This window comes from Abramis brama, assembly GCF_963993115.1.
Source record: "Abramis brama genome assembly, chromosome: 6".
In the NCBI taxonomy this organism is placed as follows: domain Eukaryota; kingdom Metazoa; phylum Chordata; class Actinopteri; order Cypriniformes; family Leuciscidae; genus Abramis; species Abramis brama.
In genome coordinates, this window is record NC_139968.1 from 5390 (window position 1) to 19114 (window position 13725).

At 36.6% G+C, this 13725-nt stretch overlaps 1 protein-coding gene and 2 long non-coding RNA genes across 3 annotated transcripts; 2 read left to right on the top strand and 1 right to left on the bottom strand.

The window, feature by feature from the left end:
• Positions 1-253: 253 nt before the first annotated feature.
• LOC311084328 lies at positions 254-2125 on the bottom strand. The gene is made up of 3 exons (XR_014606484.1): positions 1681-2125; positions 782-909; positions 254-661 (listed from the first exon to the last, which is right to left on the bottom strand). It is a non-coding gene; the product is annotated as an uncharacterized lncRNA (long non-coding RNA).
• A 665-nt stretch (positions 2126-2790) lies between these two features.
• LOC311085216 (putative inhibitor of apoptosis) lies at positions 2791-3684 on the top strand (the record flags this gene model as incomplete). The annotated part of the gene is made up of 1 exon (XM_084117650.1): positions 2791-3684. One exon carries the CDS (start codon positions 2791-2793, stop codon positions 3682-3684), a length of 894 nt encoding a protein of 297 aa, XP_083973776.1.
• A 504-nt stretch (positions 3685-4188) lies between these two features.
• Positions 4189-6060, top strand: LOC311085804. Its single transcript, XR_014606962.1, has 3 exons — positions 4189-4633; positions 5405-5532; positions 5653-6060. It is a non-coding gene; the product is annotated as an uncharacterized lncRNA (long non-coding RNA).
• Positions 6061-13725: the final 7665 nt, after the last annotated feature.

Below are 13725 nucleotides of genomic sequence, written 5' to 3' on the forward strand. Positions count from 1 at the left end.
TTGATGACTAAGCTTCTGGCATATAGTGCAACCACGCAACAAGAAATCTAATATTGGTGTAATCTTTGCGAGGTCTCACTCACGACACACAACTTTGTAAATAAAATAAAAAATATTATGGAAGTCATTGTACTGTAATTTAACCATATTTTATTTATTAATATTATGGCTTCATGTTGATTTAAAGTTTTTAATTGTTATTAACAAATACCTTTTAACATCCGGCACAAAATGAAAGAGATGTATTATTTGAAAAAAAAAAAAATAAAAAAAAATGGAATGTTCACAATCACTATGTGTCAAAAACAGTATGTGTGTAAATAGTTGTGCAAAGTTCCACACCCTATGGACTAACACATAAATAAATATATATAACATACACAAAACATTTCTTAACTAAGCAACTGTTTCTTAAATTATCAGACACTCACCGCACTGATGTTAACATCACCATATATTGTGTTTTCTACCATGATTGTAGTAACTATTGTCCCACCATTCTTCTGGGCAACTGTTAAGTTAAGCTGATTAGGGTTCTGAATTAATGGCTGTCCGAATGTTGTAGAAATATTACGCTGTCGTCGTTGTGGAAGGTTGTTAGGCTGTTGATTTGTCATGTTTCCAGAATGTGTTTGAACGCACAGCGTTTGAACGTCACCATCTGTTAAAAAATGAACAATTAAATACACAACCAAAAACCATGTAAACATTATAGTAAAGCTTATTGAAGATTGAGAAACATATTGACTACTAACAAAGTAAATTATACATCTTTTCCTACGTTTGATATTCTTTTTTCTGATTTTTTTCACTATGGACTTGATCCTTTTTAATGCTGTTTTCTCTCCATATTTATTCTGTAGTTCCTCTACTGTGTCTTCCAACCTCCCTGTTGTTGTTCTTCTCCTGCTGTGTTAACCAAAGACAAACAGTTAGAAGAATAAAATGTATGTACAATAGCAAAAATAAAAGTTGGTCATTAGTTGTTAGGGTTAGATACACCTGTAGACACATTCACACACCCGTTCGCCTGTTTTCATTTAGCATACACCAGAGTTCAAACATTCACTTTTTCAAAGGGTCGAATGATTACGCGGTCAAAATTTCTCTTTTTAACATGAGAGTTAAAAAATGTACACGAGTCACGACGCATTGCATTATGCACCTGACCTGCCGGCTGATGAAGTATTTATTACATCAAGAAAACATGAATACAACACACTGCACTTGGATAAATACATTTATTAGATTTATTTAATAATATTACCAGTTCCATATTATCTTTATATAAGACATATAAAGACATCTTAAAAATAAGACAAAAAATGATTTTATTTTTTAAATTTGACTGCATTCTTTACTTTTTGATTTATGAATTATAACAGACTGATGGGAAAAACATTATTTTGCAGTTACTTTTTTAAAATTTGTTTTATTATTCAACTATCTCTTTCTTTTTGTTAGATTTTTATTAGTTGTAATTTTATATATAAACATTTAACTTTTAAAATAAAGGTTTTACAACAACATCACCATCTTCCGCTATATTTTGGCCTCCATGCTCATCTATTTACAGTATATGATATTGGTGAAGGGGGCCAGCATGAATATATATTTTTAGGGGGCCCCCCGAATTCTCTACGGCCCCGTTCACATCGCATCGTAAGCGCATAATATCACCTGCTCAAGTACGTCTTGACGAGTTTCTTCTGTATTAAACAGCGAATCTTCTCAGTCAGATCGTCGCAAGATCTCAGGAATCCTCTCACACTGCTTGTGTTCACGAGCTCCATCGCTGCACTTTTGTGCGGCTGTGTGTGACTCTTAACAATTCAAACAGCAGCGCGGAGATGTGACGTCATGTGTCGAGCACATCTTTGCATTTCTTCTGAAACAACAATTTTTAACATCACTATCGCAACACTTATCGTATTGCCGGCTGGGATTGTAATGTTTTGTATGCCGTTTTCTTTACACTCACCCCGGATATCTGTTTCCTGCAGTTAGCTGTAATGTTAGTGAACTCTAGGTCTTCTCTTTGTTCATATACGACAGTATTCGCATGAATTGGCTTGATTTGATAAAATTATGTTTTAAACCATCATCTTCACTTGAGACATTTACATTATACCGTCCTAGTTTTTAAATAGCGCTAAAATGTATATTTTAACCCTTTATGCGGATATGCCGTACAAGGTTCTCTGTTCTCTGGTTCTGTGTTTTTAAAAATAAAGACAAGGATACCTCTTTCTATAAGCGACCCTTAAAATCTGTGCATACAACAAAACACGTGTAGGTGTACGATGATTTATCAACAAATTACTTTTGTTTGAAGAAAAACTTAAATCAGCTGGTGCTTGATAACTATTGAAGTTATGATGCGATATTTATCACGTTTTAATTTTAACTCAATACTCTATGAACTTTAACATCTTGTTGGTCAAATTAACTTAAAGCCTACGCATCCTAGCTACTTTCTAAATGTGTGTAACAGAACTTATGGTGAACAATTTAGCCATATGTTTTAAACGTGTAATGTTTAAACAAATTTTGTTACTGGACTGAGTGAAAATAATAATACATATCCATGTTTAAGTAAACTTCTCCATTTGGCCTGAAACGGGTGTCGCATGGGATGTCCAGCAGAGAGAAGGGCTTGAGTGGACACGCCCTGTGGCCCCTTTTTTTTTTTTTGTCTTCATCAAAAGTGCCTTTTCCCCGCGTAGCCATGCTACAGCTTTCCGCCCCTGCGACACCCGTTTCAGGCCAAATGGAGAAGTTTACTTAAACATGGATATGTCTCACCAGCGACCTCCGGCTTGTCACAATCCTGGCATGCGTCGGGAACAGGAACGCCTTGACACCTTTCAGAATTGGCCTCTTGCACCAGTAACTCCAGCCGAGCTTGCCAAAAGTGGTTTCTACTACCTTGGCCAGGGCGACAGAGTGGCTTGCTTCAGTTGTGGAGGCCAGCTTAGCAACTGGGAACCGGGAGATCGTGCAGTATCAGAACACCAGAGGCATTACCCCCACTGCCGCTTCGTTCGAGATGACCGTGCAGATAATGTACCTTTATCTGGTGGCGACCTTTCCAATGTATCGGCAATGCAACAGTGTGAAGAAAGGTTGCTCACATTTGTCTACTGGCCCTCAAGAATAATTGTTCGACCAGAACAATTGGCAAAGGCTGGTTTTTACTATGTTGGTCGTAATGATGACGTGAAGTGCTTTTGTTGCGATGGTGGACTCAGATGTTGGGAGTCTGGTGATGATCCATGGGTAGAACATGCTAAGTGGTTTCCAAGATGTGAATACCTGCTGCAAGAAAAGGGCCAAGAGTTTGTTCATCAGATTCAAGCAAGATTGCGAGACAGCGAATCGATAGAATTTGTGAGAGAACAAGAGAACAATCCTGCTTTAGAGATGGAATTTGAGTGTGGCCTGACGGTCGAGACAAATGAAGCTGCATCCCCTAGTCAAGATCTTTCAGACTTGCCTATGGAGGAACAGTTAAAAAGACTTCAAGAGGAGCGCACATGCAAAGTTTGCATGGATAAGGAAGTGAACATTGTCTTCATCCCCTGTGGTCACCTAGTTGTGTGCAAAGAATGTGCGCCTTCTCTGAGCAAGTGCCCCATATGTAGAGGCTTGGTCAAAGGCGCCGTCCGTACTTTCCTATCATAAAGTTTTCCTATCATTTGCATTTAACTTGATGCATAAAAACAAAAGAGAAGTTTATTATTTTCACTCAGTCCAGTAACAAAATTTGTTTAAACATTACACGTTTAAAACATATGGCTAAATTGTTCACCATAAGTTCTGTTACACACATTTAGAAAGTAGCCAAGAGGCGTAGGCTTTAAGTTAATTTGACCAACAAGATGTTAAAGTTCATAGAGTATTGAGTTAAAATTAAAACGTGATAAATATCGCATCATAACTTCAATAGTTATCAAGCACCAGCTGATTTAAGTTTTTCTTCAAACAAAAGTAATTTGTTGATAAATCATCGTACACCTACACGTGTTTTGTTGTATGCACAGATTTTAAGGGTCGCTTATAGAAAGAGGTATCCTTGTCTTTATTTTTAAAAACACAGAACCAGAGAACAGAGAACCTTGTACGGCATATCCGCATAAAGGGTTAAAATATACATTTTAGCGCTATTTAAAAACTAGGACGGTATAATGTAAATGTCTCAAGTGAAGATGATGGTTTAAAACATAATTTTATCAAATCAAGCCAATTCATGCGAATACTGTCGTATATGAACAAAGAGAAGACCTAGAGTTCACTAACATTACAGCTAACTGCAGGAAACAGATATCCGGGGTGAGTGTAAAGAAAACGGCATACAAAACATTACAATCCCAGCCGGCAATACGATAAGTGTTGCGATAGTGATGTTAAAAATTGTTGTTTCAGAAGAAATGCAAAGATGTGCTCGACACATGACGTCACATCTCCGCGCTGCTGTTTGAATTGTTAAGAGTCACACACAGCCGCACAAAAGTGCAGCGATGGAGCTCGTGAACACAAGCAGTGTGAGAGGATTCCTGAGATCTTGCGACGATCTGACTGAGAAGATTCGCTGTTTAATACAGAAGAAACTCGTCAAGACGTACTTGAGCAGGTGATATTATGCGCTTACGATGCGATGTGAACGGGGCCGTAGAGAATTCGGGGGGCCCCCTAAAAATATATATTCATGCTGGCCCCCTTCACCAATATCATATACTGTAAATAGATGAGCATGGAGGCCAAAATATAGCGGAAGATGGTGATGTTGTTGTAAAACCTTTATTTTAAAAGTTAAATGTTTATATATAAAATTACAACTAATAAAAATCTAACAAAAAGAAAGAGATAGTTGAATAATAAAACAAATTTTAAAAAAGTAACTGCAAAATAATGTTTTTCCCATCAGTCTGTTATAATTCATAAATCAAAAAGTAAAGAATGCAGTCAAATTTAAAAAATAAAATCATTTTTTGTCTTATTTTTAAGATGTCTTTATATGTCTTATATAAAGATAATATGGAACTGGTAATATTATTAAATAAATCTAATAAATGTATTTATCCAAGTGCAGTGTGTTGTATTCATGTTTTCTTGGTGTAATAAATACTTCATCAGCCGGCAGGTCAGGTGCATAATGCAATGCGTCGTGACTCGTGTACATTTTTTAACTCTCATGTTAAAAAGAGAAATTTTGACCGCGTAATCATTCGACCCTTTGAAAAAGTGAATGTTTGAACTCTGGTGTATGCTAAATGAAAACAGGCGAACGGGTGTGTGAATGTGTCTACAGGTGTATCTAACCCTAACAACTAATGACCAACTTTTATTTTTGCTATTGTACATACATTTTATTCTTCTAACTGTTTGTCTTTGGTTAACACAGCAGGAGAAGAACAACAACAGGGAGGTTGGAAGACACAGTAGAGGAACTACAGAATAAATATGGAGAGAAAACAGCATTAAAAAGGATCAAGTCCATAGTGAAAAAAATCAGAAAAAAGAATATCAAACGTAGGAAAAGATGTATAATTTACTTTGTTAGTAGTCAATATGTTTCTCAATCTTCAATAAGCTTTACTATAATGTTTACATGGTTTTTGGTTGTGTATTTAATTGTTCATTTTTTAACAGATGGTGACGTTCAAACGCTGTGCGTTCAAACACATTCTGGAAACATGACAAATCAACAGCCTAACAACCTTCCACAACGACGACAGCGTAATATTTCTACAACATTCGGACAGCCATTAATTCAGAACCCTAATCAGCTTAACTTAACAGTTGCCCAGAAGAATGGTGGGACAATAGTTACTACAATCATGGTAGAAAACACAATATATGGTGATGTTAACATCAGTGCGGTGAGTGTCTGATAATTTAAGAAACAGTTGCTTAGTTAAGAAATGTTTTGTGTATGTTATATATATTTATTTATGTGTTAGTCCATAGGGTGTGGAACTTTGCACAACTATTTACACACATACTGTTTTTGACACATAGTGATTGTGAACATTCCATTTTTTTTTATTTTTTTTTTTTTCAAATAATACATCTCTTTCATTTTGTGCCGGATGTTAAAAGGTATTTGTTAATAACAATTAAAAACTTTAAATCAACATGAAGCCATAATATTAATAAATAAAATATGGTTAAATTACAGTACAATGACTTCCATAATATTTTTTATTTTATTTACAAAGTTGTGTGTCGTGAGTGAGACCTCGCAAAGATTACACCAATATTAGATTTCTTGTTGCGTGGTTGCACTATATGCCAGAAGCTTAGTCATCAACATCTAAACTAAACATTATCATGGTTTAGTTGTATTTTAAAACAATGTTTTTTCTGTTTTTTCTGATTTTCATTTTTCAGGTCGATATTTGTAGAAATAAGCAAAATACATTTATAAAAACAAGTTAATGGCCTTGTGTCAGAACACAACAGGTCTTTTTATTGTAACTTTGAAAAGTGTAATACAGTATTTGATTTTTACAAATACCGAAACCAATGGGCCTAAGCCGTTGACCCCTGGAGTTATGACTTCTGAAGGCCTCTCATGTGTAGATTCGCTCGTTGAAAATGTTTTATTTTATTAGCTAAAATCATTGTCTGTATTCATAAAATATGTCCTCATGGGTGTAAAATGACCTCTGCCAATGATCTGACTTATCCTCGTAAGCGAAACATTTCTTATCTTTATTTACACGGGGCGGGTAAGTCCAAGGAGGCTTCCGTGTCGTTCCGCCATCTTGAAACACTATAATACCAGAGAGGGGCAAAAAGCGCTAGCCTAACTCAACACGTTTCATCATCAACACTACTATAGTCAACAACCAAATTATGCCTTAAAAACGTTTTAAGTATTACATTAAAAAGGTGTAATTGACAAAAATTGTAATTCTGAATTAAGTAATAATTATAACAAAAAGTTGAAATTACAATTATGACTATGCGTCATAATTATGAGATGAAAAGTTTAAATGATGATGTACTAAATTGAAATTATGATAGATAAAGTAAATATTCCATAGTGAAATTTTCTGAATTCTATATAATTGTATTTGTGAAAATGATTCAGTACTGAAACAGCATTTATGAGTTTTTACGTATCTTCTGCTTGTTTCTGCAGTTCGTGTAGGCCTCTAAGACTTGTAGGCCTCTAAGACTATGGATAACTAAAAATGATTATTGAATAACTTGAATTTTGTTGACAATGTAAAAAAAAAAAAAAATGTCTTCTCATACCGGGAGTCGAACCCGGGCAGCCTGGATGAAAGCCAGGAATCCTAACCGCTAGACCATATGGGAGGCAATGATACTGCCCCGGCAAATTTGAAAGGTTGCACTGCACAGTACATTATAATGTAGGATCATACTTATGCCGAGCCACGGGAGAAGGAATCGTTAACGCCTAAAAGCTAACATTTAATTTATCGGTATGTAAATAAATATCAGGATAGCTTTTCCCCATGTGGAAAGATCTAATGAAGGAGAAAGACTTTGAAAGGGAAGTTGCCTGATTTCTTCTCGACAGGCAAGTCAAAGGTATGGTCTAAATTACAAGCTTTTTTCATTGCTTGGTTGTGTAAATCATTATATAGCTGGCATAACAGTACAAAAACATGTATCGTTAAACTCAATGAAGCGCTATTGGAAGCCATGTTGTCATAGCTTCTTGACACATTATGGCTACCGCAGTTGCAACACGCATTTGAAAAAGCGAGTAGATGGGAGAACCACTAGATGGGAGAAATTCTTTTGGGAGAACTAACTTGTAGTTGGGTCTTTAACAAAAAAAAAAAAAAAAAAAAAGCCTCCACAATCGAGGAGGTCAAAGGGCAATGCTTCCTGTATCATCAGCTCTCCCCAAAGTCTATTCATGCGGCCAGCAGACAGATTTTAAACACCGATTTTACACTTCTACATATATTTTGAGTAGATAACCGATAGTATATTCTCAGTAAAGGGTTTCACCCTGTGTGATTCCACACTGATTAAGGATAGTTCGGGGAATACAAGTTAAAATGATCTTATACGATCGTATACTTATACTTTGAATTATGACTGATAAAATTAAATATTCGCTCAAGACCAACTTTACTTATGCCGGGTCAGTGATTTTGCAGATGATACAACTTAGTCTAAATAAGAGCAATGTGGAGTCCTCGGATTTCTTAAAAACAACACAACAACAAAACATTGTGACAAACTTTGACAACATGTTGTATGGACAAAAGATCTAAGATGACCAAGCACAGTTTTTCAACAATCAACAACTAAACGCTGTTTAGTAAAAATTCTACTTTAGGTTACCGTTAAACAAAATCATTACAGTAATCTTCTAAGAAAATAAATAGAAGATATGATTTTAATAAAACTTTAAAGATTTCTTTTAATTTTAAAATACCTTATTTAAACTTGTATGATTATGCTTTTAAATGAATTTAGTATAAACTCTGGATGTATTCTGTAAAAGGCGTTAGCAGACTAGATTTACTGTGACATTGTCCCCCGAGACTCATCTGGTCTGATACCCTGTTTCCTGAAGCTTCAGATCACACTGTGGTTTATCTCTTAACGATCTGGGGCTGTAAGGTGTTTTTGTTTATATATTTATTTAGCTAAAACTTTGTTTACATTTTAGTAACATATGTTATTAATAATAATAATTTAATTTAAAATAGAGATTAGTTTATTTTTTAGAACCGTGTGTGTGCACAAAATGATATTAAATGATTTATTTATTTGTTTATTTCATTTTGAAAATGTACAAATGTAGTTTTCTGTGTTTAGGTGTACGGTACAAAATTCATTATAGCTATGGAAAGCCCCCACCATAAAAATTGAAACCCCGCATGGACAAAAAAAATGCTGATTGAATCTTTTCATATAAATGAGATTTAAAACGACTAAAAAGTACAGTTTTTCTACAATCAAATCATTACAGTAATCTTCTAAAAGATAAATAGAAGATATGAATGTATTCAAACTTTAAAGATTTTATTTAAACAGTCTTTTAATTTTAAAAGATCATATTTAAACTTTTACGATTATGTTTTGAAATAAATTCAGAAAGATGACGGCACGCTAATTTACCAGAACCTGTCACAGACACACACACACACACACACACACACACACACACACACACACACACAAACATACCATTTGTCTGGTGCTTCATGAAATCTTCAGTCAGCAGACTTAGATGAATTTTATTTTTATCTAAAACTGAAATTTCAGTAGATTTTTATTTTTTATTTTTTTATATACTTTTAAAGAACAGAATGTTTTTCAACTTTAGTTAAATTAGCAAGATAACCATTTTAATGTATACCCTTTTTTATGTAATATGATTTTTATTCTTTTGTTTATCAAAAACAATTGGATCAATAAGATATTTATTTTATAAGCATTTAATTATATACTTTTATAAAGAACTGAATGGTTTTCAACTTTAGTTAAATTAGCAAGATGGCTATTTTATTTTATACACTTATAGGCCTAAAGAACGGAATGTTTATGTAATATGATTTTTTTTTATTCTTTTGTTTATCTAAAACTGAATTAAATGGTTTCAGTAGATTTTTAGTAAGATATTATTGCATATTATTTGTGTGAAATATAAAACATGATTAGGGTAACTCTCTTTTTCTCACTTTCACTGTTACCTCAGGAATGTGGAGGGGGTCATGTCAGAGGACGCACACACACACACACACACACACACATACCTACTTAACCACAATGTGAGGACGTATGACTGGGAACCCTACCTTTAGGGACACCCCTTTCTGAAGGGTCTAGAGACAAAAGAAAGATATGACTGCACTTCTGGAGAAGCTGTCATCACAATTATCACTTGATTTTATCAATAAAAGCCTTCCTTAAAGACCTGACATTTTGCCTTCACTTTAGGGACAGTATTTTTTATGTCCATTTTGGGGACATTAAACACAAACTCTGATGAAGTCATACTTTGAGGACCATGGTGATACACATACTCTGGTTAAGGTATACTTTCAGGACATTGTTGAGATGTTATATATTATTTATCCTAAGAAGACAGAAGTAGAATATTACAATTCAAAGTTCCAATACTGGACAGTGAAATCAAGCTAGTGCAGAGATACAGGTGTGAGAGAGTAAACTGGGTTTCTTCTTTTCTGCAAGATCACTGTAAATGGGTAGCCTACATTTTTTGTCTGATTTGTAGCTTGAGATCAAGTGCCTTTGGCTGCTCAGTTGGGGAATGACAATTAACATTCAGAAATATTATTGATTTGACTGATTGACTATCAGAAGCAAAAGATGAACAGAATTGAGCTGAATAATAACACTATTGTCTTTAATTTCAACTGTAAAACAGCTCTACATTATTCATTTCATAATTGTTGACATTTGCAAGTTATTTTATGTCTGTGAAGCTCCTTTGAAACCATCTGTATTGTATCATGCGCTATAGAAATAAAACGGACTTCACTTCATGGCAGAGAACCTTTCACTGACCACCGGCTGCATCCCTCTAGTTAATTTAGCATCGACTGTAAACTAATCATTATCACAAAAACATCTTAAGGAGTTTTCCTCATCAGAGTCATCTTTGGCTACACACTGGGGTTAAGACATTAGGCATGTTCTTCTGTAAAGTGTAGTAATTGTCAAAAAAAACTCTATACAAATAAAAATAGTGATACACACTCTCCGATTAAATGACTCTTTGGGGACTCGAGTGACACACACACTCCGATTAAATGACTCTTTGGGGACTCTAGTGACACACACACTCCGATTAAATGACCCTTTGGGGACTCTAGTGACACACACACACTCCGATTAAATGACCCTTTGGGGACTCGAAGTGACACACACACTCCGATTAAATGACTCTTTGGGGACTCTAGTGACACACACACACTCCGATTAAATGACCCTTTGGGGACTCGAGTGACACACACACTCCGATTAAATTACCCTTTGGGGACTCTAGTGACACACACACTCCGATTAAATGACCCTTTGGGGACTCGAGTGACACGCACACTCCGATTAAATGACTCTTTGGGGACTCTAGTGACACACACACACTCCGATTAAATGACCCTTTGGGGACTCGAGTGACACACACACTCCGATTAAATGACTCTTTGGGGACTTAAGTGACACACACACTCCGATTAAATGACTCTTTGGGGACTTAAGTGACACACACACTCCGATTAAACGACCCTTTGGGGACTCTAGTGACACACACACACTCCGATTAAATGACCCTTTGGGGACTCTAGTGACACACACACACTCATATTAAACGACTCTTTGGGGACTAGAGAGACACACACACTCCGATTAAATGACTCTTTGGGGACTCTAGTGACACACACTCTGATTAAATGACTCTTTGGGGACTCTAGTGACACACACACACACTCCGATTAAATGACTCTTTGGGGACTCGAGACACACACAAACTCCGATTAAATGACTCTTTGGGGACTCAAGTGACACACACACACACTCCAATTGAACGACTCTTTGGGGACTCTAGTGACACACACTCCGATTAAATGACTCTTTAATATTAACAGTCTTGGACACATTGTGTTGAAAGTGCACATTGCAGTTAATGACAGAACTTCAAATTATTCTTTTTTTTAAAAGAACAACAATGAAAAATCAATTAACTTGGAGGTGGGAATGATTCTCAGTGCCCAACTATCCTCTGTACTTCCTCCATCCACCCTTCTTCAAAATCTCTCTACTTCCTCCTTTACATTCTCTCCTCCCTCTTTAACTCTACTCCTCCCTCTTTAACTCTACTCATCCCTCTTTAACTCTACTCATCCCTCTTTTTACCCGCTTTACTCCTTTTCATCCTCTTTAACTCTACTCCTCCCTCTTTAACTCTACTCCTCCCTCTTTAACTCTACTCCTCCCTCTTTAACTCTACTCCTCCCTCTTTTTACCCACTTTACTCCTTTTCATCCTCTTTAACTCTACTTCTCTTCATCCTCTTTAACTCTACTCCTCACTCTTTTTACCCGCTTTACTCCTCCCTCTTTATCCTCTTTAATTCTACTCCTCCTCTTCACCTCTTTAACTCTACTCCTCCCTCTTTTTACCCTTTACTCCTCCCTCTTTTCATCCTCTTTAACTCTACTCCTCCCTCTTTTTACCCTCTTTACTCCTCCTCTTCATCCTCTAACTACTCCTCACTCTTTTTACCCGCTTTACTCCTCCCTCTCTTTATCCTCTTTAACTCTACTCCTCCATCTTTTTACCCTCTTTACTACTCCCTCTTTTCATCCTCTTTACTCCTCCTCTTCATCCTCTAACTCTACTCCTCACTCTTTTTACCCGCTTTACTCCTCCCTCTTTTCATCCTCTTTACATTTACTCCCTCTATTCATCCCTTATATTAGGTGTGCTGGACATGGGCTGTGGCTGGATGTAACCGATTGGTGAGAGTTGCCGTGTGCAGACGAGAGAATGTGATGTCAGACACTTTCTGCTTCCCGTAGTGACGCTCAGGCTAAGTTTGCATACTTTACCACAGCTGAAGTGGAATAAACGCATTATTTTCCAGATACAGATATTTCAGAGACATTTTCATTCAATACATGCACTACTGTTTGTACAAGAATAAAGTTCAAAATAAGCCTAAATACCAGTGAAGTGGGGTCTACATTGTTTTATTTTGATAAACATTTATCGCAACTACATGAAAAGAGCTTTTACTGTTATAAAGAACAGATTTGTGATCCTTAGTGGAACTGAAGGTGTGAGAAGAAACATGAAACGCACGTGATCGTTGTCAAGCGGTGTACTCTGCCAATCGTGGATTAGCTGTGTCATCATCAGAGCTCGTGAGTCGCTCTAGAGAATCTGCTCTGGCTGAGTCCTCCTGCTCTCCAATCACTCTCATTGTACTCTGATGCCTTATGGCACAGTCACGGGCGTCGCTGTCTGAAGTCGGACACAAGTTCTAACCATCAAGCACTGCTCAAGTTAGCCGCTGATCGTTCTGTGCAGCGCTGCATGAAGTCCAACAAGCCTAATGTAAAGGGGACGTAAAGATGGAGGAGAGAATGTAAAGGGGACGTAAAGAGGGAGGAGAGAATGTTAAGGGGACGTAAAGAGGGAGGAGAGAATATAAAGGGGACATAAAGAGGGAGGAGAGAATATAAAGGGGATGTAAAGAGGGAGGAGAGAATGTAAAGGGGACGTAAAGAGGGAGGAGAGAATGTAAAGGGGACGTAAAGAGGGAGGAGAAAATGTAAAGGGGAATGTAAAGAGGGAGGAGAGAATGTAAAGAGGGAGGGGAGAATGTAAAGAGGATGTAAAGGGGAGGAGATAATGTAAAAGGGGAGGAGAGAATGTAAAGGGGATGTAAAGAGGGAGGAGAGAATGTAAAGGGGATGTTAAGAGAGAGGAGAGAATTTAAAGGGGATGTAAAGAGGGAGGAGAGAATGTAAAGGGGACGTAAAGAGGGAGGAGAGAATGTAAAGGGGACGTAAAGAGGGAGGAGAGAATGTAAAGGGGATGTTAAGAGGGAGGAGAGAATGTAAAGGGGACGTAAAGAGGGAGGAGAAAATGTAAAGGGGACGTAAAGAGGGAGGAGAGAATGTAAAGGGATGTAAAGAGGGAGGAGAGAATGTAAAGGGGACGTAAAGAGGGAGGAGAAAATGTAAAGGGGATGAAAAG